Consider the following 26,893-nt stretch of genomic DNA (forward strand, 5'->3'; position numbering starts at 1 on the left):
GCCCTGAGTTAAATTCCAGGAGGGGGTACCAAGAGCAAAGGATAAAGGCTGGGGGAGGGAGGGAAAGGCAGAGAGGACGTGTCCCTGCTGTTCTCACTGAAGGCAGGCCACAGTGACCCTCAGGGCCAGCCTGCTGAACTGTACACACACACATCACCCCCACACAAGGTCTCCTTGGCCCCATTTCCCAGGGACCTTGGGGGAGGGCAACAGAGGAGGTGACAGTTTCTCTCGAGCAGTTGATGCTGGGAGAAACCTGTGGCTTGCAGAGCTGCCAGTCCCACAAAAACCACATCCTGGAAGATGGACCAAGCAGAAAAAAAGGCCACCATCCACCTCAGGCCAGCTTCTGGAACTGTCAGTTCCTTTGGGGAATGTCTGACATGTTCTTTTTTCCTCTGATTTCATCCCAAACCTTTTGAGAAGCAGGTTGCGTGGCCTTGCACAAGTTGCTTAGATTTACTGAGCCTGTTTCCTCCTGCAATAAATAAATGGGCATGTGCCTCTCTGGGCTGTTAAGGAAATTAAATCAGAAACTGTGTAAAGGCCCTGAGGCCCTAAAGGTCAATTTGGGTTCCCGACCTCCTTCCCACCCACTGTCTGCCCTCCATCCCAGGCACACAACCAGAGAGATGTAAGGGGGACCTAACGGTTACCCAGCCGGTCTGGCACCTGACCAGGGTGGGCTAGTTGGGGTGAAAATGCATCTCTGTCTATGAGTGGCTTCATATCTTTTGGCTTTAGTTTCCCCAGCCATAAAAGTGTGTTTGGGGTGGGGGAGGAGGACTATGATCTTCACAAGCCCTTTTAGACTTGGGGTGTTAACCTTACGTGAGAGAAATGCCTGGAAGAAAAGCATAGCTAGTTAGCAAGAACGCCGCGGGGTTGGAGGCCGGGCAGCTCGGAGGCGCAGTATCCTATCTGGGCCACTAGGGGGCTCCGAGGACAACAGATGAGCAAAGCCCGCTTTTGCAGCCTGGTTCTGTCTTCAGACCTTTCCAGGCTTCTTCGCAGGCCTGGCGGACACCAGCCGCTGCTGGGTGGGAAAGGCCTGTCACTCCCAGGCTGGAATCTCTTTCCCATTTTTACAGACCTCGAAGATGGGAGGAGGCCGTCACCACAATGGAGTCCTGCCCTGTGGTCTGATGGAGACATTGGTCCGCCCTTCGGTCAGACTCTTGGAGGCGTTGGGGGGGTCTCTGCTCTACAACCCTTAGCTGAACCCATCCTCCACTTCTCTCCTCCCGTCTGGTCAGAGTGGGAAGAGGTCTGGATTGGGATCCCCCCTCCTGCACTTCCTGGCTGGGTAACCTGGACGATGGGATAACAGTCCCCCGACTGCAAGGTCGGGGAAGGACTGTGTCAGACAGAATATAGGCCCTCAGTGCAGGACAGTTGCTCGTCCTAAGCCTCTCCTGCCTTTTGCTCTTCCAGTGGCTTTTCACCCAGAAGGAAGATCCTCACCTGCAGAACCTCTCCCCAGAACTAGGTCTTTGCAGGTGACGAGGTAATCCCAGCCTCCCCTCCCCGCAGATCAGCGTTTTTCGAAGTGACTTTCTCACCCAGGCGGAGCATTAAAAGTACCGATCCCAGCGCACCCAGCCCTGCTGAATCAGAATCTCTGGGGGTGAGGCTCAGGAATCGCCGTCTAAACAAGTCGCGGGCTGGAAACGGCTGCCCCAGATTACAGGGCAGCTCCCTGCTTCGTTCTCGCTCCTCCGGCCCCGGGAACGTGCAGGGGGGCGGGAGGCAAGTCCCATCAGCACTTTGAACTGGGGCTGACTCACCTCCCAGACTTCCTGCAACAGACAACTCTAAATAGCTCGGTCCCACCCTCCAGCAGGGGAGACATTCCGGTCGGGAAGGGCAGGAGGTTAGAAGGTGGGTGCCCCGCCAGGGCAGTCCAGGGAGACCCAAGGACAGGAGACGCTGGCTGCACAGCACAGGGGCGCAGGAATAGGACGTTTTGTTTACAGGCTTTTGTTATTAAGGAAATTGCTGTCAGTCAAGGTAATTCTAGCTCAGATGAGCAATAAATATGCTCCCAGCTAATCTTATGGGGATTTTATTGGCACTCGGAGCAGAGGTTCCTTTACTCTGACTACTACCTCGCCTCAAAGCAAAGTCCTGCTCCCCAGCGGCTTCCCCCTAAGCATCGTGAGGGACTTGGGTCAAGCTTTTAAAAGTCCACTCTAAGTGAACACAGAAGAGGTCCTGGCAAAGGTGAGGAGTGGCTTCCTGATCCTACCTGGAGGCCGGGGATGACCAAATGACCTGAAATAAAACCCTGGGTGACCTGGCTGGATCAAGGCATACGCAAGCTCCCCCGGGCCTGCTCCACACGCAGGGGTGATCACCTGGCCCGCGGGCGGCCCGGGCAAGGAGGAATGTCTCGAGAAGGCAGCCGGCTTGCTGGAGTCGGTTCCAGCGTGTTCGAGTTACAGCTGCGAGCCCTCAGGGACACCGGCGGCAAGTCCCGGCTTGCAGAGAGGGGAGCCAGTCCCGGGAGAGCGCGAGTCCCGGCGAGCCCGAGTACGCGCCTTATGCGCGCTCCCCGCGACGGCGCAGGGGGAGGGGAGGCCGCAGCAGCCACTCAGAGGAACGGTAGTGAAGCCTCCCAACAACTTTAACTGTCAATCAGACTTAATGGGGTATTAAAAAAATGGGGGAAAAAGGGGCCGCCCTCTCCGCGACGCGGCTGCCCGGGGAGCGAATGAATAGGGCCGCGCAGACCAAGGCGTCCGATCCACGCGCGCTCCACACCCGGACCCTCTCCAAGTTGGAAAGGACAAAAAGAAGGCAATAAATGCTAAAAAGGGAGAGAAGGGAAGCTGGATCGAGCGGCAACTCCCAGCCTCTGCTGGAACAGAGAGGGAGGGAGGGAGCCGGAGCGAGCGAGCGCGCGCGAGGGCGAGCGCTGCACGTAAAGAAACTGACACCCGGACCCCCCACTTCTCCTGCACGTTGCTGGCAATCAGATCGCGTTTAAGCAATTTCCTGAGCCCAAGAATAGCAATGAGTCGGGAGACTTTCGCGGGCTGAAATTGGGAGCTCCAAGCACTTTCCCCCCCACTTTTTTTTTTTTTTTTTTTTCTGGAGACGGGGTGGGGGTGGGGGCGCTACAATTTGGAATCAGCTTTTTTTTTTTTTTTTTTTTTTTTTTTTAATCTTGCACTTTGAAACCGCAGGACCGAGGCAGGGTGCGCGCGTGTGGTTGGTGCCTTTTTTTTTTTTTCTTCCCCTCCCTAAACTCCTCTGTCAGTCTGTAAACATTACCTGAGAATTCCCCAGCCGAAACGGCTGCTGGGGCAAGAAACTTCTTGTTAGAACTTTCCACCTCCGGCTTCCCCCTCCACCTCTTTTACCGTCCCAACCTTAGGAGACGTTTTTTCTCCCCCAGAGGAGAATTTATCTCTTTTTTTTTTTTTTTTTTTCTTTTTCTCACCCGGTGCTTTGCATTTGGGAAGAGGTGATTTCAAGAGTGGCCAGGTGGGACGCCTCTCTCCTCCTTATTCGGTTTACTATTTATTGTTCGGGGTGTTTTTTAATTCCTGTATTGCTCGGCCCGGGGAGTTTCGCCCCCTGCCCGGCTCCGCGGCGCGGAGGATGGTGTGGAAACGGCTGGGCGCGCTGGTGGTGTTCCCTCTACAGATGATCTATCTGGTGGTGAAAGCAGCCGTCGGACTGGTGCTGCCCGCCAAGCTGCGGGACCTGTCGCGGGAGAACGTCCTCATCACCGGCGGCGGGAGAGGCATCGGGCGTCAGCTCGCCCGCGAGTTCGCGGAGCGCGGCGCCAGAAAGGTACCAGGCACTGCGACTCCAGGGAGTGGGGGGGCCGCAGGGGCGGGGGTGAGCCCACCTGCTGCCGCTGCGGGATCCCGCGCCCGGGAGCTGAGAGTCGCCGGCCACCCCACTTCTCCGCACCACCTACGAGTGCTGAGCTAGTCGGTTTCACCTTGTAAATTTCCCGGGCACCGGACTGTCTTTTTTGGCAGGTTGAGAGTTGATCCGCTCCTTTGGGATCAGTGGCTTGCTGACTGGTTATTCATCCCCACCCTGAAACTTAGGAGACCCACCCATTTCCCACATTCCTGCCTCCCAAAAGAAGGTGTTGTGCCCCCCTCCCCCGCCTTCCCCCCTTTTTCTTGCCGTCACCCTGGTGAGTGCAGGGTGTGCGCACTCCTGGGTAGAGCTGGGAGCCGCCTGCTAGCTGGCGCCTCGTATTTTCCTTGGCAACCCGCTACCCAGCCCCAACCTGGGCGGCTGCAGCTCTGAAGACACGAGAAGGGGGTACATGGTTTGGATTGGAAAAGGGAAGAGCGGTCTTGGATGTAGTAGTCTGGCCGGACGACACTGACAGGCCCAGGTGTTTGGAAAGCAGGAAAGAGCAGGCCAGGGTAAGCAGCTACTGATAAAGAGCCCTTGTTCTCACCTTCAACCCTGTCCCCTCCCCCCAGTACACCCCCCAGGGATCTCTCCCCATTTAGCTGGAAGGCGGTGCTGCAAGGAGGGTCCTGCCCACCAGACACGGCCTTTAACTTTTTGGTGGTCCTGGCACCGCTTGCTCCAGGTTTTGGAGACCTGGTGCCAGAGAGTGGGGAGAGTGAGCGGGCTGTCACCCAACTCCCAGCCCAGGCCAGGCTGACTCACGCGGTGACCAGAGCCATCAGGAGAGGGAGGCAGGCCAGGCTGTCTCCAGCCAGCCCTGTGAAGAGGAAGAGCGAAAACAGGGAATTAGTTTGAAACTTAAACTGTTGTGAACTAGGGGGGTGAAAGGGCCGCAAAGCCAGCTGATCTGACATGGAGCCGCATACCTTGGGGATTAAGTAAATATGTACTGTAGAAAACCAAACCTGCATGTAATCCCAGGTTGCTTTTGTTTTGTTAAATACTGCCCTGAGATTTACAATTCCTCCGGGGTGGCTCTGACTGGGACTGAACTTTGGAGCCTGAACTATCAGCCAAAGCCGATCCTATTAACTCTTCCCTAGCCGGGCTGGCCGGAGCCTGTGGTGGCCAAGCTAGCAGGGGTCTGGCTGTTCAGGACTCCCTCTTCTCCTTGGGTGGTTTGGACAGCCGCTTGACCTTGCATTTGGAGGGGGAGTTGGGAAGTGTTTTTAACCCTTGGACACAACCAATAAGGGGAAGTCAGAGTTGTTCTCAGCAGTTTCATTTCCTTGAGGCGATGCCCCCATAAAAGGGCTCCTGAAGCTCTTTGTGAAGGGGTCTCAAAAGGGCAGATGAGGGTGTCCTTTGCGGGGGATGTGGGGTTTGGGACAATTGCATGTGATTGTCATTCTTTAGCTGTCTGCATCCCACAGAAACTTTTTTCTGAGTCTTCCAGCTGGCCCAAGTCCTGGGTCTCTTTTACTGTTCTTGTAGCTGACTACAGTAGGCAGATGAGGAACTCTTAGTCAATCTGGAAAAACTCGACTGACTATAAACAATCCTAAATTGAAAGAAGTGTGTGGCATTGGGGGGTGGGTGTGATAGTACAGAGTGGAGCCTGCAAGTTCACGCACCGGGAACCAAACCCCACCTAACTTGGACTGGACGTCCTCTTGCAGGGAATCCAGCCAGGGCCAATTAGAAATATGTCTTAAATTGGTGTCAGGGTCACCAAAAACAAAAACAGGATCCATGGGGGCCTGTGAAACTTCGAGTGCCATTCATGCTCGGTTCAGTCATCTGACTCGTCAGGATGACCAGCGGTGCTCCCTGTAACTCGCCATTATCTGACCAATTACTGGAGCTACTTTATAATGAGGCTTCTGGAGCTACTTTATAATGAGGCTTCTGTTTGCTGTCATGGTGGGGAGTTTGGAATTGTGGCTTCTTGCCTAACACCAATGAGAGGACTTCGGGACAAACCCCCAGAGCCAGGAGTGTTTTGTGGCCTAGTGGGGTTGGGAACAAAGGGTCAAGTGTTCAGGGAGTGGGGAATTTATGGGTTGGGGACAGGTGTGAACAGTGGGCTTGGGGGTGGCCCAAGAGTACTGGACCAGAGAGGGCCAGTGCCACCCGCAGCCTGCAGTGATACTAGACGGGGGGAGCTGTGTGGAACCACAGATGATGTCCCTTCTCCTCTTGATGGAAGTGGAGGCTGCATCTGAGAGCTTCCCAGCCTAGATTCTGGTGGGATTGGGTCTGACGGGGGAAGACCCCAAAAACGAAAAAAAAAAAAGGAGTACCAGAGTCTCTGCAGAGAGCTGACATGTCCAGGAGTTACCTGTTTATTTGGGAAGGAGGGAGAGTTGACAACCCAGTTTCCCATAATGACCTTGAGTTAAATACGATTTGGCAATATTTGTGGATGGTGGTGAGCCTTAGGGTGCAAAGGTGGCCCAAATAAGCAAAGGTTTTTTTTTTTTAAAGGCACACTAAGGCTGTACGAATTTGAAAGCTCAGGACACATCTCTCCTTACCCACAGTGCACTGTGGCAACTGAGGCAGGGCCAGTCATGGTTAGGGTCTCCAGGCGTAAAGCTCTTGCTTTTTAATTTTCTTTGCCCTCCTAGAATTCCTTCCACAAAAGCATTCGCAAACCTTAAGCTTATTCCCCTTCCCTCCAAGGGAACTAACTTCTGGCTAGTGGTCAGCCCAGGCTCCAGTCTTTGAGTTTGACATGGTGTTAGCAGGAGCCCCTGGGAGGAGAAGTGGACCGTTCATTTAGAAGCATTTGTAGGGACCATTCCAGCCTTTGGTTTGGTATCAAGCAAGTGTCTGGACGAAAGTCTTGGGCCATGATTGCAAACCTTGGGAGGTGGGGCAACATACATGGGCCTAATATCACGTCAAGAACTCCAGGACCTTGGCTGGGAGCAGTGGCTCATGCCTGTAATCCCAGCACTTTGGGAGGCTGAGGCAGGTGGATCACTTGAGGTCAGGAGCTCGAGACCAGCCTGGCCAACATGGTGAATCCCCATCTCGACTAAAAATACAAAAAATTATCCAGGCATGGTGGTAAGCGCCTGTAATCCCAGCTACTCGGGAGGCGGAGGCAGGAGAAGTGCTTGAACCCGGGAGGTGGAGGTTGCAGTGAGCCGAGATCACACCATTGTACTCCAGCCTGGGCAACAGAGCAAAACTCTGTCTCAAAAACAAACAAACAAACAAAAAAACTCAATTCCCATTTCAGAGAGGTAGTCTGAGGGGAGGTATTTCAGGAAGGTAGTATGAGAACTGGCTTGGAGTTCTGTCTTGCTGTCAGTGAATTTACAGCATGTGGGTAGATAGCCCTGTTCCTAAAGCACCCAGCCAGGAAGTAGCACTGTAAGTAGATTTATGAACCCCATTCTCTAGCACTTCCATTCAGCAAGTCCTGTGTCCTTCCCGTCCCTAGCCCTGGGAGCAGCCCAAGCTCATAAGTCCCTTGACACCGTCTCTGAGAGACCTAGCTTAGCAAACCTACCTGGGGTATCTGTTCGGTGTTTGGCACAGCTCTGGGCCTGTAGGAAAATGTAGCAAAGATGAATAAAGACCTAGAGTGTGGCCAGGTGCTTACAGTGAAGGCACAAATCACCATGTGTATGTGCTTCCTGTGGTTACCATGACAAATTAGCACAAACTTGATGGCTTACCACAACAAAATGTATTCTCTTGTGGTTCTGGAGGCCAGAAGTCTGAAATCAAGGCATCAGCAGGGTTCTGGGTTCCTCTCCACTCAAAAGACTCTAGGGGAAGATCCTTCGTCATCTCTTCCAGCTCCTGGTGGCTCCTGACGCTCCTTGGCTTATGGAAGCATGGCTCCAATCTCTCCTTTCGTCATCCCATGGCTTTCCTTGCTGTGTGTGTCTAGGTCCTGCCATCTCCTTTTTTTTTTTTTGAAACAGAGTTTCACTCTTATTGCCCAGGCTGGAGTGCAATGGCATAATCTTGGCTCACTGCAACCTCCGCCTCCCAGATTCAAGCGATTCTCCTGTCTCAGCCTCCCAAGTAGCTGGGATTACAGGCGTGCGTGCCACCATGCCCAACTCGTTTTGTATTTTTAGTAGAGGTGGGGTTTCTCCATGTTGGTCAGGCTGGTCTCGAACTCCCAACCTCAGGTGATCCACCTGCCTCGGCCTCCCAAAGTGCTGAGATTACAGGTGTGAGCCACCGTGCCCACTCCCATTATCTTCTTATAAGGACACTAGTTATTGGATTCAGGGCACATACTAAATCCAATGTGATTGCATCTCAAGATCCTTAACTAGTTATAGCTCCAAAAACTCTCTTTCCAAATGAGGTGACATTCTGAAGTTCTGGATGGGCTTGAAGTTTGGGGGATGCTGCATGGTGGAAGCGCAGAGGAGCAGTTAATTTATAGCAAGTGCTCATGAAAGGTTTCATGAAGGAAGGAGCATTTGACTGAGTCTTGAAGAAGGTCAACTGTTTCAACCAGCAGGGGTGTGACAAGGGCAATCTAGGTACAAGAAACCACCAGATCAAAAGCTCCACCTGGCTAGAATTGTGGGAGGGAAATGGAAGGGGAAGCAAGAAAATGCTGTATTGTGGGATAGGGAGGTAAGCAGGGAGTTTCCACCTCAGACTCTGAGTCAGGTCAGTACTGGTGAGAATAGGAAAAAAGAGAAAGAGAAGAGAAGGGTCCAGACAGGTCATCTGTGGGTCCCTAGAGTCATCAGGCCAGAACAGCTGCACTAACCAATTTACAGGGGAGAGAGCAGTGGCCCATCTCTCCCATCCTCACTCTGCAGCCTGAAAGCAGGCAGGTAGGCTACCTGTTCTACCTGTGACATCTAGAAGTGTTTCCGCTGGGAGCATCGGTCACAACTGACCTTACACATGAGGCTGTCTCATGAATAAACAAACATCTCCTTCTTACTCCCCCAGGCCCTTCCCTTGGGGGAACAAAGGTGTCTACCTCTGGGACCACGACCCCCTGCAGTCTTGCTCACCTGTGCAGGAGGCCAGAGACTGAGCTTTTATTTATTTATTTATTTATTTATTTAAAAATAGAGACGGGAGTCTCGCTATGTTGCTTAGGTTAGTCTTGAACTCTTGGGCTCAAGCAATCCTCCCTTCTTGACCTTCCAAAGTGCTGGGATTACAGGTGTGAGCTTCCACACCTGGCCAAGACTGGGTTCTTGACCCTGGAAAAGTTACTACCTTCTCCAGGTTGCAGCTGAGAAGCACACCTATAAAATGAGAGGGGTTACAATGATCCCTAAGATCCTGGCACGCTCGAAAATTCTCATCTTACAGATCAGTCAACCCAAGAAAGCAACGGATTGCCAGGCTTCCCTGAGTTGCAAGCAGGAGACTTCCGGGTGAAGAAAGCATTTGTCCCCATCACTGATGATCTCAGCCTTTGCTAGTCATCAGATGCCACCAAATGAAAAAGAAGCAACTCAGAGTTGGAAGATGTACTGTGCCCCGGCTCCGCAGAGCCCCACACCCATTTAAAACTCCCTCAACAGGTAGCTGTCTGCCGTGGATTTATTTCAGCTCTTGCAGAAGACATTAATATTTCCAAACTGTCGCTTCTAAGGGAATAAGGGACCCAAGTTCCCTAACTAGCATGTCAAACAAAGTTTTCTGTTTTTTTCTCCTAAATTCACCAGCTTGTCTATTTGGGCTTTCAAGAATGCTTCCTCCATCTAGTAATACTGAATCTGAGTCAAGTTCATTTTCAGTGCACCTAGCCCTTCTGCTAATTCTCATTTCGACTTCAAGCTCTTCTGAGCTTCCATCTTTTCAGATGAAGCGCACTTGTTTATGGCTGCACAGATCCCTTCCAAGCCCTTCTGATCTCTGTATCATTGCAGTTACTTTCTCTGGTTCATTTCCATCTTGGTATTTGCCGAGGCCGTCTACTTTGAGAAAGTGATCTCGGCTGTATTTATGAGGTGTCCTTTCTACCCAGGAAGTGTATCTGGTTGTCACAATCGCCGTAACAAAAGCCCTTGTCTTAACCTGCCACTACCAGCGATATCCTACCACAGTTTTGAGCATCAGTGCAGGATGGGTCCCACACACTACAGGTTCTCCCTTATCCTTGGACAAAAGCATGAACACACCCAGAATTTTATAAGGCTGTGCCCACCGTTGTCTTCAGGAGACACAATCCAAAAATATAAGTCCATAAGATACTTGAAACATTTTGAACATATTCAGATGAATCTTGAGGATTTAGGAAACCATTGAAGCCCATTGGAAATGAGAAAAGTGAGTCTATTTAGACACTAGCATGCCCAAATGTGTGCTTATCTGCTGTGACACCCCTGAAATGAGTGAGATCTTAGAATCTGAAAATGAGCACATGCCTAGATTCTCAACAAGAAAGTGCCGGGTTAGCAAATGAATGAATGGTTGGTGGGAACTCATTCATTTATTCACTTATTCATACATTCAGCACATTTATTGAGCACCTACTATATGCCAGGCGCTGTTCTGGGCACTGAAGGCATGCAGGGAGCAAAGCAGATGAAAATCCCCACCCATGTAGTGAGAGCTGGCATTTTAGTAAGAGACACAGATAAAAAGCAAGATCAATAGAACAGTACATTCTCATGCCTATAATCCCAGCACTTTAGGAGGCTAAGACAGGCGGAACACTTGAGGTCAGGAGTTCAAGACCAGCCTGACCCAACATGGTGAAACCTCCGTCTCTACTAATAATACAAAAAAAAAAAAAAAATTGCTGGGCGTGGTGGAGCGCACCTGTAATCCCAGCTACTTGGGAGGCTGAGGCATGAGAATTACTTGAACCTGGGAAGTGAAGGTTGCAGTGAGCAGAGATCGTACCACTGCACTCCAGCCTGAGCAACAGTGGGAGACTCTGTCTCGAAAAATAAATAAATAAATAAATAAATAAATAAATAAATAAATAAAACAGCACATTGAATTGTCATCATAAGCAATGAGGAGAAAACCAATGAGGCAAGAAGGATGGGAATGCGAGGGCCTGAGATTCTAGGTAGGGTATAAGGAAGGCCACACTGAGAAGGAGACACGAGGAAAGACTGGAAGGAGGCAAGGGCATGGTGGGAAGGGAGCAGTAGCGTTCCGGGGAGAGGACAGAGCAGGGGCTCTGAGGAGAGAGTGGAGTGTCGAGGACCGAGAGGTGGCCAGTGTGGCTGGAGCAGTGAGTGAGTGGGGAGGAAGAACTAAGGGGGACAGGTTCCCATGTAGGACAGGTAGACCTAGCTGGCCCCAGGACTCCAGCGTCATGCCCTCACCCAAGCCTTAGCAGGATCCCCTGGCTGCTGTGACAGGCAGGCGGTGGAGGTGTCAGGCCAGGAGTGGGGGACCTGCTAGGAGGCTGCCGGGTTTTCCATGCCTCCTCCAAGAATATCACCCAGACTTGCTTCGCCACCTTCTTTGAGACCTTCCCAGAGCTCAGGGGATGCTGTCAGCATTGCACTGGAGTTTTGGAGGATGCTGAGGGCCTCCTCTGATATCTTTACCGTCAAGATGGAAGTGTCTGGGCTGAGGGTAATGGAGAATCTAGGCAGGCTGGGGTGCCACTGTTGGAGGGGGTGGGTGGCAGCTGACACCCAGTCTTCGGGGCTCTGCTGGGCAGCCCTGCTCCCAGCCAGATCCTGATCTTTCTTGCTGGTAACTTAGGTGAGGAGTGACAACCAGCTTCAGGGTGACACAGCTCCGAGGAATCGTGACTATGTTGGCTCCGTTCATTGATTCGCAAACTAGGCCTTGGAGATGCAGCAGGGAACCTCATAAACAAGGTTCTCTCCTTGTGGCACTTAGTGTTCCTGGAGTGACCACCATCCCCAGATTGAAAAATCTCCTGACACTGTGGAAGGATGAGTTGATACCAACAAGCAGGCTTCTAATGGCAGTAGTGCTTAATCCCTCTAAATAAAATCAGATAACTGTGCTGGTGCTCAGAATGAAGGAGATGCTTTTCAGTCCTACTTTGTCAAACGACTTCTGGGGCATTGTGTCCATGTGGGCCAGCACTTTGACAGGGCCCTTGGCCAACGGGAGGAAGGTATCCAGGGAGCAGGCTGGGTGACGAGGGCTAGAAGCCATGACTTGGGTTGGGTGGCAAATCCATGGGAGTATAGTTGACTGCTTAAGAGGCAGGAGAGGGTATCAGCTGCATTCCAGTACCACAGAGCCATGGGACCTGTTCTAGATGGTTCTGGAGGCCCACGCTGGACCCATGGGGAGAGCTCAAAAATGCAGACCTGGACCCTGCAATATGAACACCTTCCTGCCCTTTGGAACAGGTCGCTCTTTAAGCAAACATGGTGTCGAGATTTCTGCATTGGGGGAGGTTAGGTTCTGGACAACCTCCCGGGTCCCTTCTACCCTTTGATTCTGTGAGTCATGGTCATGATGTCAGTGAGGGCAATGACACAGGCAGGGGCAGGGGGCAGGAGGAAAAGAGAACACCAGCATTGATCAACCAACACTTGAAAATTAAAAGGAGGCAGCCCTTCTCAGCATGACTTAAGCAGGATCCTCCAGCAGTGATGTCATTCCTTTGTCCAGGCTTTCCAGGGTGCTGGGGAGCAGGGAGGAGGTGCGAGGGTGCAGGGTGGGCACAGACTCACATCCTTCACTCAGGCTTAGATTCCTGTGGCTTCCGAACTGGATGCTGTTGGCTTCTTTGGGTTCCTAGTAATATTCATGACCGTGGTACTCTACATGTCTGTGGTACCATATGTGATTGGTAATATACGTGACTGGTAATATACAAGGGGGCTTCAAAAAGGTTGTGGAAAATGGAATTAAAGGATGAAAATAAAAAATATAGGCCAGGCACAGTGCCTCACTCCTGTAATCCCAGCACTGTGGGAGGCCGAGGTGGGCAGATCACTTGACGTCAGGAGTTCGAGACCAGCCTGTCCAACAGGATGAGACCCCATCTCTACTAAAAATACAAAAATTATCCGGCACGGTGGTGCATGCCTGTGATCCCAGCTACTCGGGAAACTGAGGCAGGAGACTCACTTGAACCTGGGAGGTGGAGGTTGCAGTGAGTGGAGATCGCACCACCGCACTTCAGCCTGGGCAACAGAGCAGGACTGCGTCTCTCTCCCTCTCTCCACACACACACACACACACACACACACACACACACACAAACATACACAAATATGTATATTTTATTTCTCAACATAAGCTTCATCAAGCTACAAGACACTTTTGTGAGCGATGATACCAGCCATCTAGTCCATCCCTAAATAACTGAGGGTCCTGAGAGTTCAGCCATGTCAGTACAGTCTTTTTTTTACATCCTTAGCTGAAGAAAAATGGATGCTCTTTGTCTTAGTCCTTTCTCACAATGCTATAGAGAAATATTAGAGACTGAGTAATTTATAAAGGAAAGAAGTTTAATTGACTCACAGTTACGCATGGCTGAGGAGGCCTCAGGAAACTTACCATCATGGCGGAAGGAGAAGGGGAAGCAAGGCACCTTCTTCACAAGGCGGCAGGAAGGAGAATGAACTTAGGAGGAACTACCGAACACTTATAAAACCATCAGATCACGTGAGAACTCACTCACTATCATGAGAACAGCATAGAGGAAACTACTCCCATGATCCAATTACAGCCACCTCGTCTCTCCCTTGGCAGATGGAGATTATGGGGATTATAATTCAAGATGAGATTTGGGTGGGGACAAAAAGCCTAACAGTATCACCCTTTAAAGATTTTTTAAGATTAGGAAACAAAAGGAAGTCAGAAAGAGCCAAATCAGCACTGTAAAGTGGATGCCTAATGATTTCCCATCAAAACCCTCACAAAATTGTCCTTGTTTGATGAGAGGAATGAATGGGAACCTTGTCTTAGTGGAGCAGGACCATCTGGTGAGGCTTTCCTGGGTGTTTTTCTGCTAAAGTTTTGGCTAACTTTCTCAAAACACTCTCATTATAAGCAGATATTATTGTTCTTGTCCCTCCAGAAAGTTAACAAGCAAAATGCCTTGAACATCCCAAAAAAACTATTGCCATGACCTTTGCTCCTGGCCGGTCTGCTTTTGCTTTGACTGGGCCATGTCCACCTCTTGGTAGCCATTGCTTTGATTGTGCTTTGTCTTCAGGATTGTAGTGGTTAACGCTTCATCCTCTCTTAACAGTTCTTTGAAGAAATGCTTCAAGATCTTGATCCCACTTGTTTAAAATTTTCATTGAAAGCAGCCGGGCATGGTTGCTCATGCCTGTAATCCTAGCACTTTGGGAGGCTGAGGCGGGCGGATCACCTGAGGTCGGGAGTTCAAGACCAGCCTGACCAACATGGAGAAACCCTGTCTCTACTAAAAATACAAAAAAAAAAAAATTAGCTGGGCATGGTGGCACATGTCTGTAATCTCAGCTACTCGGGAGGCTGAGGCAGGAGAATTGCTTGAACCCGGGAGGCAGAGGTTGCCGTGAGCCAAGATCACATCATTGCACTCCAGCCTGGACAACAAGAGTGAAACTCGGTCTCAAAAAAATAAATAAATAAATAAAATAAAATTTTCATTGAAAGCTTTCCTCTCATCTGCACCTGATCTGGATGCAGTAGTTTTGGTGCTGATCAAGTGGAAAGTTTATTCAACTTTAATTTTTCAGTCAGAATTGTGTACGCTGAACCAATGGAGATGTCTATGGTATTGGCTATTTTTTTTTTTTTTTTTTTTTTTTTTTGCTGTTAATTGTCAGTCCTCTTCAGTTAGAGCACAAACAAGATGAATTTTTTCTTTCTAATTTGGTGTGGATGGTCTGGCACTTCAGGCTTTATCTTCAACATCATCTCATCCCTTCTTAACAAGTTATCCATTTATTAACTACTGCTGATTTCTTTCTTTTTTTTTTTTTGAGACAGAGTCTTACTCTGTCGCCAGGCTGGAGTGCAGTGACATGATTTCAGCTCACTGCAACCTCTGCCTCCTGGGTTCAAGCAATTCTCCTGCCTCAGCCTCCCAAGTAGCTGGGACTACAGGCGCACATCACCACACCTGGCTAATTTTTGTATTTTTAGTAGAGACGGGATTTCACCATGTTGGCCAGGATGATCTCGGTGTCTTGACCTTGTGATCCGCCTGCTTCAGCCTCCCAAAGTGCTGGGATTACAGGTGTGAGGCACCGCACCCAGCCAACTGCTGATTTCTTTGGGGCGTTGTCCCCATAAACTTTTCATAAAGTATCAGTGATTTCACCATTCTTCCATCTAAGCTAGCTTCACTGTAAATTTGATGTTTGTTCTTGCTTCAGTTTTAGCAGAATTTATGTTGTTCTGATAGGAGTTCTTTTCAAACTGATGTCTTATCCTTCTTAGTGTCTCAAACTAGATCCCATTTAGTCATGTTATAACAAGTTAGTTATTTTGGAGCAAAAAAATCTCAAATATACACCTAGGTTTTTCGTAATACGCATTTTCCTTGAACTTTTTGAAGACGCTTTGTACATGATTGTAGTAAAAGCATGAATGTAGGAATATACATGGCACTATTACTATACATGGTACTATTAATATACATGGGAATATACATGGCACTATTAATATACAGGGTACTATTAATGACTATGGTACTATACAGGACATGGTATTGTACCTGACTGGTATTCTCCATGACTGTGTTACTATATATGACTGTAGTACTATACATGATGTAGTACTGTACATGGCTGTGGAACTATATATAACTGATAATATACATGACTCTAGTACTATACATGATTGTGCTAATATACATAACTGTGGTAATATACATTGACTGATACTGTATGTGACTGCAGTACTGTATGTGATTGTGGTTATATATGATTGTGGTAACATACATAGCTGCTAATATACATGACTGATACTATACTTGACTTTGGTACTGTACATAACCATGGTAATATACAAGATAGATACTGTACATGACCTTGGTAATACACAAGATGGATACTCTAAAAGACCATAGTAATATGCAAGAATGATACTGTACATGACCATGGTAATATACAAGACTGATACTGTACATGACCATGGTAATATACATGGCTGTGGCACTGTACGTGGCTGTGGCAATGTGTGTGACGATGGTAACACACGTGACTTGGTACTCTACATGACTGCACAGTGCTTTTGCACATTCATTGTCTTCCTTGACCTTCTTTTTTTTTTGAAATGGAGTTTCGCCAGTCGCCCAGGCTGGAGTGCAGTGGCACGATCTTGGTTCACTGCAACCTCCACCTCCTCCCGGGTTCAAGTGATTCTCCTGCCTCAGCCTTCCGGGTTCAAGCAATTCTTCTGCCTCAGCCTCCCAAGTAGCTGGGATTACAGGCATGCGCCACCCCAGCTAATTTTTATATTTTTAGTAGAGATGGGGTTTCACCATGTTGGCCAGGATGGTCTCGATCTCTTGACCTTGTGATCCACCCGCCTCAGCCTCCCAAAGTGCGGGGATTACAGGCGTGAGCCACCACACCCGGCCAGCAGCACGCATTTCTGAGATCCAGGTGAAGTGGCCATCCTGGGACACGTCGCTGAGGGCAGATTCTGAACCCAGGCTTCCCAGCTTCAACACTCCATCTTTTCCCACTGCAACAAATAATCTCAGCCTGGCCTGGCCTGCCTCATTCAGGGTCATGGAGAGGTCAAGAGACAAGCTGTTAAGTAATGGGGCTTAGTACACAGAGGGTTCTGGAGAGAGCGGTGATAAGCAGTGAGTGAGTCAACAGGATGCGGGCAGGGATGTAGTGAAATCCGCTTTTACACAAACCACAAACATCGTTTAGAGCACTGAGTAGCAGTATTTGCATACAATGAATGGGAGACTTGCCAAAGGAATAAAATAGTCCTCAGTTATCAGGGTTTCTTTTAAAGAGTAAACTGACAAGCAGGGGAATAGCACAGTTGAATTTCTTTCATTTGACAACCAGTGTGACATCTTAACATGCAGAGACCCAGCTGCAGAGGAGAGAGTGAGTGACAGCTCCCTCCAGTTAAGCCCGAGGTCACTGAGCTCTGCGTGGCCTGAGAGCTTTGATCACTGTAAATTAAGGAAAATCTTAGAAGACTTCTCGAAGGAGGTGGCAACCGAGGGGGTTGCAGTTAACTCTCCATTTTTTTGCTGGTTGTAGAGCCCTTCAAGGGTCTGAAGAAAATACGAACTCTATCCCAGGAAGAAGGTGCAACTGAAAGTTTTGTACTTTTAAGGGAGTCATGTACCCCTGTCGCCTATCCTAGACTCTAGGTTAAGAAGGCTTGGACTAGATACAATCAAAACCCATCCAAGTCCTACAGGCTCAGATGCAGGCCCAGGGCGAGAGCTCGTGTGAGAGGCAGGGAATGCCCTGGTATCCTGTGACACTGAAGCCAGGGCAAGCTCAGGGTGGAGAGTACAGATGTGTGGCTTGGTGCTTAAGGCCACCAATGGTCAGCCTGGTGAAGGCCACTGGGCCCCAGCCTTTCTTACCTCATTGGCCATCCCTACTTCAAGGAATATGACCTTAAATCCTCTTTTCAGCAGCCTTTCGGGGATTTTGATGAGTGAAGCATGTGATGATCTTGTCCACACTGAAACAGCCTCCTGGGGAACACGGTCTCCTGTCTGCGTCCCACCTCCCCCAACCATTTCCACCAGCCTCCAAGCCCCGTGGTCCCCATGCAGACCTCAGCACCAGCTGAGGTTCAAGGTTCAGGTTTTCAAACTGGGTTCCAGAGCACCCTAGAGGCCCCAAGAGATGTGGAGATGGAGCAGGGAGGGTTCTGAGGGACCCCTCCTTCCTGTGGACTAGATCAGTGTTGTCACTTCTGTTTTGTGGCTTACAATTCCTTGTTAAGATTTTGGTGTGCATTTTGAAAGAAAGTCATTGTTTTAAAGAAAGGAAACAAATAAGGCTTGAAAATGATGCTTCAAGGAAATGACTCAGCCCGCTCCCTCTCCTCGATGGACCCTTCTTGGATTTGCTGGATGTTCCCTCTTTAATGACACCTCCACCTTTGGCTCTTTAGTCCAAGGTGCTGTGGCTTCTCGACCAAATGCCCTCTAGTTCGCTTGGGCTTTTGCCCCTCAGGAGAGGGACCCACACTCCCAACTCAGACATGTGGAACCCCTCTGCCCTCAGCCTCGGCACCTCCTCTACCTCTGGGGTGCTCACAAGCTAGAAGCTCGGAATGCCCAACCGGGGCTGAGACAGCCTCTCCAAGGGGACTCAGCCCAAATCCATCTGCCAGAAAGGACACAGGAGGCTTCTCCCTGGCCCTCCCTGCCTCCAAAGCACCCATCCCTGGGAGAGTGTGCCTTGACAACCCCAGTCCCAAAGCCCAGACCTGGCCCATAGGCAGTGTCACAGCGGCCAAAATCTTTTGGGCGGTAGAGGCCGGCTCTGGCTAGAGCACTCATGCAATTTGTAGTGCCGGCCAGGGCTGCCGGAAACCAGTTCCTAATGCTGTAGATTATGAGGGGCCTCCCAGTGACCTGCTGTGTGACCTCGGGCGAGCAACCCTCTCTGGGCTTTGGTTCCCTCATCTGAAAAATGAAGATGTGGAAATGTAGTGAAATAGTTCCTATCACCTGGGTAATTGCAAGAGCGTTTCCAAGAGACAACCACTCCTTCCAGTTGGGGCAATGGCCGTGAGGGTGGGGGGCGGTGGATACCCCCTGCTCCAGCCCTTCTCCTTCTGCATATTAGACCAGATGCTCAGCAGGGCAACAGGGGTAAAAGGCAAAAAACCCACTGGCCTGACTCAACCTTGGTTCTGGGACTCCCCCGGGAAGGAGAGAGTTCTGCCCCTGCCACAGAAGCCCTCCAGGGAATTGGAGCCCTTGACCCTTTCTAGAAGTCTGTGGGAGGGAACCACTCCCTACAGGGAATCTGGCCATCTCCCTTCCACCCAAGGCCTCACCCCTGTTGACCTGACCCGTGGCACAGCCCCTATCTTCCTAGGCAGGGGCTAGTCCAACATAGGCCTTTCTGCAACCCAGGGGCTAAGGCTGGTCAGGGGTACGGCCTCCTCTCTGGTCCTGGCTGCCCAACCCCCACAACCATCCAACTTCCCCTGTACAAGGCATTAGTCATTTTGATCTCTGCATCCAAGTAGCTCAGTTGGTCAGGACTGGGCTGTGGTGAGGCCAAAGTCAGGGGTTACCATAGCAACTCACCACGCTTTGTGGCTGCTTATTGATATCCACAGGGGCAGGGGGCATGCCCTCTCACTCACCAAGCATCTGGCAACTGGCACAGTATCTGGCCCACAGTAGATACTTAATAAATGGTTGTTGCCTAAATGAAGGCATGACCGACCCATTGTAGCTAGTTAGAGCCAGTGATTACTGAACACCTACTATGTGCCAGGGACTGATCTAAGCCCTGACATGTCACAAGGTCATTTACTCCTCGAAGTAACCTTCCAGCATGGGTACTGTTACCATCTTCTTACCAACAGGACTCTGAGGGTCAGTAACTTAGAATCACACAGCTAGTAAATGACCCAGCAGGATTGGAACCCAGGGTGTCTGCTTGTAACCAATGAGTCTTGCCTTTTGGTTGATAGTTTCATGGAAGAGATGGCATTGATGGCCCCTAGTGGAGTCCGTAGCCAGACAGTCTATATGGGTCAAACAACATCACCTCCAGCTTTCCCGGTGGGGGCTCTGGAGGTGTTCCTCAGATTGGTTTATTGACTCATGGGACCAGAAGTCCCTGGGTAGGGCTGACTTCGGGCATGTCTCCAGGGGCTCAGTGCTGTCAGGACTCAGGAGAGCTTCTCTCCCTCTCCCCTCACTTTGAGGCAGACCTCTCTGCCACGGGGCTGCTCACACCTGCCCCCTGCTGCTCGTAACGTAACCCTTCCAGTTCCCATTTGAGTAGACAGACAGGTGTTCTTCACCCAGAAGTCCTGGAACGGTCCAGGAATTGGGTCTCTCTGGCAGTGACTGGGTGAGCCTGAACCAAGGAAATGGTGCTCTATTTGGCCAGCTGTGGGTCATGACCAGACTCTGAGCCAGGGGTATACCAGCCCCAGCCAAGCCATAGGGTTTGGGAGTCGGGAGGTGGGCTTCTGCAGGGCAGATGGGGGTACCATGAGCAGGAGCAAGGGGTCCAGTACACCTTCTTATGGAAGGACAACACTCATCTCTCATCTTTCAGTCATGCCATGTGGAAACAGCCAGGAGAGCCAGGCCTGCCTGTATCAGGCAGCCCTCCAGATCTAATCCTGCAGGCCTTATCAGGTCATTTACTGATGCCTTACCACCACCCACCCCCCTCCACCAATCTCCCCAAGAAAAAAAAGATAGAATGGACTTTTCAGGGTTGAGCTAAAATCTCTGCCTTCAAGGAGATTGTAGTTCAAACAGGCAAAATGCTCAGCCACCGGAGTCCAGCAAGTTGTCAACAGACGGACTTTGGAAGCTTTTCTAGACGATAGACAGAGAGATAGACTGTGATATGAAAGGAAAGGAAGCCCTTTGCTAGGTCATGGTTGCTAGTGATACTTCACAGGTGGGAGAGGCCAGCTCTCCCTCCCCTCCAGCTGCGGGCAGGGGAGCAGAACAGAGATGATATTGGGTCCTTCCAAGATGGTTGGTGGGGGGGGTCTTCCTTTTAGAGCTCTCCCAGCCCAGCAAGCAGTGGCCCCTCTCACAGGCCTGGTAGCAGGTCCCCATGGGGAGCTGGGGCCAGTGTGACTGTAAAGGGCGGCATGACCTTCATGCAGGCAGGCAGTCCTGCCAGACACACCCACATGGCATCTGTCCACCCTTGGTTGCACGGCCCGTGTCCTTACATTTCAGTTGCCAAAGAATTAAGAGTCTGACCTGGCCTCTCCAGGCCACTTCCCTATGAGCACACAGCAGAGGAGACGGGGTCCTTAAGGGATGGCAAGACACGAGGTCAGTGTGGACTGGGCACATGGTGCCCTCCGAGGGCTCACACCTCCTCAGCCAGCAGATCCGTGCCTTGGCTTTGGGGATGTTTCCTGAGCCTTTAAGTCAATGGAAATGTTTGGGGGGTGTGTGTGTGTGTGTGTGTGTGTGTGCACGCCCGTGCCCACACACACACAGATGTGTGGTTCTTTCTTTCTCAAGGAGCCAGTAAAGCATAGAGATTCCGATTTTGAGTTCAGGAGTCAGCCACACCAAAGTTCATATGCTGGCTCTTCTATTCACTTGCTGTGTGACCTTGAGCAAGTTACTGGACCTCTCTGAGCGTACATGCCTTAGTAGGGCGGACCATGGCTGGAGGCAGCTACAAGCACAGACAGGGGCTTCCAACCAGTCTTTGTTGTTAATAAAGTGCTACCCATGTGCTAAACAATTTACATAACAATCTGATTTACTCCTCAGAGCAACCCTATGACACAGTCACTGTTCCCAGTTTAAAGATGGAAATACTAGGGCTCAGAGAGGTTAAATACTTGCCCAAGGTCACACAGCCCAGGTAGCCATGGGATTCGAATCCAGGCAGTCTGGCTTCTAGGAAAGGAAACCTGGCTGTGCCTAGGACTGGGGTCTAAGCTGAGGCATTAAGGATGAGATGGAAGCAGCAGAAGGAAAATATCCCAGGCAGAGGGAAAGAGCGGAGCTAGAAAACAGGAGATGAGAGAGTTTGTTTCCTTTGGGAAAAAGACCCTGGCCTGGCCAGAACAAAAGTGTAAGCAGGGAGTGGAGAGAGACGGACAGGGCCATACCTCATAGAGCCTGGTGGTTGTGGGGTGAAGTCTGAACATGATTGGGAGAGCACTAGGGAGCCACTGAAGGCTTTCTACAGGATGCACGACCAGCCCTTTCTACAGGATGCATGACCAGCCCACATTAATGGAAGGTGACGGAAGCCTGATTTTCCACAGAATTCTCTGATGTTGGGGGGATGTGATGCTCTCTGAGGACTGCTGAAAATCACTTTCTGTGAGACTGGTGCTTGGGAAAATTCCCACCTCACCTGGCCCCATGGGCCCAGCATCCTGGTCTTTGCAGGGTGTGCTGGCCTGGCCATTTCCCATTGAATGTCCTACTTCCCCTAAATCCCCTGGCCCTCTGGGCCCAGAGCCACAGCCTGATAGCATGAGACCAGTCAGCCGGAAGGGTCAACTCCAAGGCAGTTGACCTTCGTCCTAGCAGAGATTAAACCGATTCCTAATTAATAGCCTGTAGAATAGCTACCTTGGCACAGCTTGCAAGTAATTTAAGGCTTGTCCTTAGAGGCTGGTCCATAAATTACGTTTAATTAGCTGAAGGTCTCCCTGGGACACATCAGCCTGGTGTGTGATTGAGCCTACCAGCTCAGTGACCTCTGAATTTCATGTTGGAGTATGAGGGAGATGCTGAGATACTCCAGTAAAATGTTTATTTCCTTTTCCAAAACAAGAGCTGAATTCTTTCTTCCGCTAGCAGCTCTGAGAGATACTGCCAACTGGTTTGGGGGTCTCTGCTCAGCTAGTTCCTGGCTTTGCTCTTGACTGATTACTTATACTTCCAGGTTCTCAGTGCCTTATCTCTAAAAAGAAGCCAAGCGCAAGTCTACAGACCCTTATCTGAAACCCTTAAGGCTAGCTGTGTCTCACAGGTCTGATGTTTCGGACTTTAGAAATGCAATCCAGCACATAAGCCATATACCTAGTGACGCCCGCAGCAAGGTCTAGGGCAGCCACCCATAATCACAGTGATAGTCCCCACAGTGGGATAAAGAGACCAGAACTAGCCTCATGATGGTTCCAATTAGGGCTTGCTCTAAACACATGTGTCAAAATTAAGTGTAGGATTTTAGAGCTTTTTGGATTCTAGAACGGAGGGTAAGGGGCCGTAAACCTCACTGTTGAACTCAGAGAAGCTCCTAAATAAATGCTAATTATGATGAGGACTGTCGTTATTTTTTTTGTTATATTTTACTTGCCGAGACAGAGTCTCACTCCGTCACTCAGGCTGGAGTGCATTGGTGCGATCTCAGCTCACTGCAGCCTCAACCTCCCAGGCTCACGTGATCCTCCCGAGTGGCTGGGACTACAGGCGTGCACCACCACGCCCGGCTAACTTTTGTATTTTTAGTGGAGACAGGCTTTCGCCATGTTGCCCAGGTTACCTGTTGTTATTATTCCTCTTTCCCCTACAGCTAATACGCTGCCATGTCTACTGCCCTGCACATGTAGACACTGGATGTGCGGGCAACTTTTAGTTTGCCAGGTGTCACCTGTCTGCCGGGGATGTGTGATATGTTCTCCCTGGAGTGGCTCTGCCAGAGCTGTGTTTGTGTTTCCTGCTGCCTGGGGAAGCGTGGAAGGCTCGTGACTTGGCACGAGGTCCCACTGGGTGTTCCTGTTGGGCACCCTCTGTGTGATGGCTGGGGCTGGCTTCCTGGGTGCGACCCAGGGATTCTTACTGGGCCCTGCACTCAGAAGCACCCTACACTTGGTTTGAGGCTCCACTGTCACCATCTTGAAATTCTTTACAATTTTTGAACCAGGGACCCTGCGAATGATGTGGCTGGTCCTAACGATAGCCATACCACACAGGTTGTCAACTTCATCCCTCCCAAGTTCCCCTCAGAGGGAAGTTACTAATGTTTCACAGAAGAGGCAAAACTATTTCACTCATTCATTCACACAGTCATTGGGCACCCAATTACCAAGCCAGGCCTGGAAATTCCTTGGAAAGCCTACATTCTAGAGAGCGTGTGTGTTTGAGAATGGGGGAAATAGACAAAAACCAAGCAAACAAATGGCCACGATCACTTCAGATAGTGACTAAGTGCTGCAAAGACAAGAAAGCAGAGCGATGTGAGGGAGAAGGATGTAAAGATTAAATTCAGTGAAGGAGAAGCTGGAATCAGGGCTGGAGTTCAGCTGTGCCTTGTTGCACTCCAGGGGTACTCGCTAAAGATCTGGGGTCATTTCACGCCAGGCGCGGTGGCTCACGCCTGTAATCCCAACACTTTGGGAGGCTGAGGTGGGTGGGCCAGTTGAGGTCAGGAGTTCGAGACCAGCCTGGCCAAGATGGTGAAACCCTGTCTCTACTAAAAATAGAAAAATTAGCCAGGCACGGTGGTGGGCGCCTGTAATCCCAGGTACTCGGGAGGCTGAGGCAGGAGAATCACTTGAACCCAGGAGGCGGAGGTTGCAGTGAGCCGAGATCGTGCCACTGCACTCCAGCCTGGCTGACAGAGCGAGACTCCGTCTAGGGCGGGGGGAGATCTGGGGTCATTTCTAGGTTCCCCACCCCCCACAAGGCAGGGTGATCATTAATGGGATCCAAGTAGGGGAGTCAATGGGGGTCTCCTTGAGCCAAGGTGGACTATTCATCCCTAAAGACTTCGTCACCCCAACTTCTCGCAATAAACCCAGAGGCTCAGTTTGGGGGGGCAGTGGGTGAAGAGGGCAGCCTTGGTTTCTCTGAGGGTCTCCAAGTTCTCGCCGTGACAGGCCCCCTGCACCTGAGGCTTCTGACCGACCCTGCGGTTTGGTGAGCATTTTCTTGCACTTTTGACCTTCCCCACACCAGCACAGGGAGGCCAGTTTCAGTTTTCCCCACTTCCCCAGATGGAGATGGTGAAGCTCAGAGATGCCAAGTGACTCATCCAAAAGTCACACAGCAAATCAACTCCAGAGCAGATTCCTTGAGGCCCCAACCAGGCTGCTTTTCATTCCAAAGGGCAGTGCAGGCTCTCAGCTCTGAGCGCTGGCTGCCAAGTTAGTGCGGTCCAGGGCTGCTCTGGGAGCTCCGCGGGATAAACAGGCCCCCTGCTTCGGAAGGGAGGGGCGGTGGTCGGCCAACGGGACACTTTTATACCTCTTTATACCTGGAAGCCATCCCTCCAACCCCCCATCCAGGCTTTGCAAGGGAGAAGCAATGAGCTTCCCAGAAAGCCCAGAGCAAAGGCAGGCACCTCCCCAGTCTCTTCCCACGAAAACCCGAAGCTGACCCCGGAGGCCCAGCCCTCGGGTTTAGAGGCTTCTTGGGGAAGCGGAGACAGAGACCCTAGAGGAGAAGCTGCCCCTGGAGGGGTGGGAGCTGCCACCCCCCAGGGGTGCTCGAGGGGAGCGAGGCCGCTCCAGGGAGGTGGGTGCCCGCCAGCGGGGCGGCGAGGGCTGCCGGGACGGTTCACGCGGCGGCCAGCAGACTGGCTGCGTGTTGCAATGTCTGGTGGCGTTTGCAGCATCCTGTCCGTGTGTGCAGCTGGGGTAACCTCGGGCCGGCGGAGGAGCGCGTGTGGCTCGTAGGCCCTGCGGCCGGAGGCTGCTGGCACCTTGCATCTCATTTACAGCTCCGGGTTCAGCCACAGGTCAGCGGCGCCCGTGACATCACGGCATCTGTTTACCGACGAGTCTGGGCAAGAGCGGGCGGTCCCGGGGCGGGAGGGGGACCCCAGCAGCGCCCCGGCCCCCAGCCCGGCTTCCCTCCTCACCCCCTCCGCCCAGCCCCTCCTCGTCTGCACCTGAGACCTCAACCCAGCCCCCTTCTGCAGCCACCTACCCTGTCCCCTCCCCATCTGCACCCGGGATCCCAACCCAGCTCCTCTCCACAGCCCCCAGCCTGTCCCATCGCCCCCCATCTGTACCCTGACCCCACCTCGGCCTTCCTTCGCAGCCCGGCCCGGGACCCCAACCTGTTTCCCCGCTTTCCCCGCAAAGCCCTCCCTATCTGCTCCCGGACACCACCTGGCCCCCTCCTCACCCGCTCCACCCAGTCGCCTTCCAGTCTGCACCCAGGACCCAGCCTCGCCCCGCCCCCTCCCCATCTATCTCCCGCCCCTTCCCATCCCCTTTCCACCCCTTTCCCATCCGCCGCTTGGGATCCCAGCCCGATCCCCACCCAGCGCTTCAGCCCCGCCCAGCCCCTCCCGGGACCCCCGCGGCCCCTCCCCGCGCCCGCCCCTGGGCCCACTTTCAGAAAGATTTCCTGGAGCCTCCTGCCCGACCCGCTGAGGCTTGGCGGCTCCTCCTGCCACCCCCTCACATCATCATGTGAGCCAGGCTGGCCTCCCGGCCGCTCACCGAGCCGGCTGCAGCTCGTTAGCTGTCAGGGCCGGGGTTGGGACGGCCCGGGCACTTTGTTATTGGAAACTGGGCTCACCCCCGCTGCGCTAGGTGGGTCCCAGGCGCTGGGGCAGCCTCTTCCCCCGGAGCTGCCCTTGCCACCTGGAACTGCTTTCTCGCTCACCGCCTCCCCTCCCCTCCGTCTGCGTAAACCAATTGTTCTGGAAGCTGAAGGGACCTGGGATTCTCTTCCTGCACACCTGGGGCTTGCCAGAGCCAACCCTCCTGGAGAGGGAGGCGCTGGGGCTCAGGGAACGGCAACCTCATTCTTCCATTTGCTCAGGCCAAACGCTCTGGGGTCCTCTGGGAAGCTCACTTTCTCCAGCACCCAGCTCTGCAACCGTCCAGAATCCTTCTTCTCCCATCACCTAAGCACCCCAGCCCAGCCCCTTCCAACTTCATGTCAGAGGCTGTCTTTTTTCTGCTTACAACCTCCCAATCTACCCCATCTCAGAATAGAATTCAAAGTCCTGCTGTGGCTGGTGTCTCCCGCTTGCTCTTCCACACTGGTCTCCCTGCTGGGGAAGCTCATTCCCACCCCAGGGCCTTTGCATCAGCTGTTCCCTCCACCAGGGATGCTCTTCCTCCACGCGTCTGTATCACTCCCTCCTTCACTTCCCTCAGGTCTCTTCCAAAATGTTACTTTAACCAAGAGGACTTCCCTGCACCTTTCCCCCACCATCTGAATACCACTCCCACCCCATAATCACTCCCTCCAACCCCCTACAAAGCTATGTGTTCCTCCCATGCACTTCTAGCACTTTCTAGTGGCTAGAAAACTACTTACTATACAGTCATTCGTTCACGTGAACAAGTGTTCATGCTCATCGTCCCCGGACTTGCACACAAGCAAACTCCACAAGTGAGATAAATGTATTCCCCGCTGGATCCCAGGGCCTCCAAAGTGCCTGGTGTACACAATTCCACAAATACTCCTTAAATGAATGAATGAATGAATGAATGAGGCAGGACAGGGCTG

At 51.6% G+C, this 26,893-nt stretch overlaps 1 protein-coding gene across 3 annotated transcripts in view; it reads left to right on the forward strand.

Annotated features, from left to right (window-relative positions):
- Window positions 1-577: 577 nt before the first annotated feature.
- DHRS3 (dehydrogenase/reductase 3) overlaps window positions 578-26,893 on the forward strand; it is a 52,656-nt gene continuing 26,340 nt past the window's right edge. The window contains exon 1 of one of the 3 annotated variants that reach the window (XM_002811482.6): window positions 578-3,801. In XM_002811482.6, the coding sequence (XP_002811528.1) occupies window positions 3,607-3,801 (195 nt within the window). In that variant the 5' untranslated portion in view covers window positions 578-3,606. Of the gene's footprint in view, window positions 3,802-4,218; window positions 4,398-24,968; window positions 25,161-26,893 lie in introns of those variants that run through there. The other 2 variants (XM_024231307.3, XM_024231309.3) reach the window with 2 other exon arrangements.

Source organism: Pongo abelii, chromosome 1 (assembly GCF_028885655.2).
Source record: "Pongo abelii isolate AG06213 chromosome 1, NHGRI_mPonAbe1-v2.0_pri, whole genome shotgun sequence".
Taxonomy (NCBI): Eukaryota; Metazoa; Chordata; class Mammalia; order Primates; family Hominidae; genus Pongo; species Pongo abelii.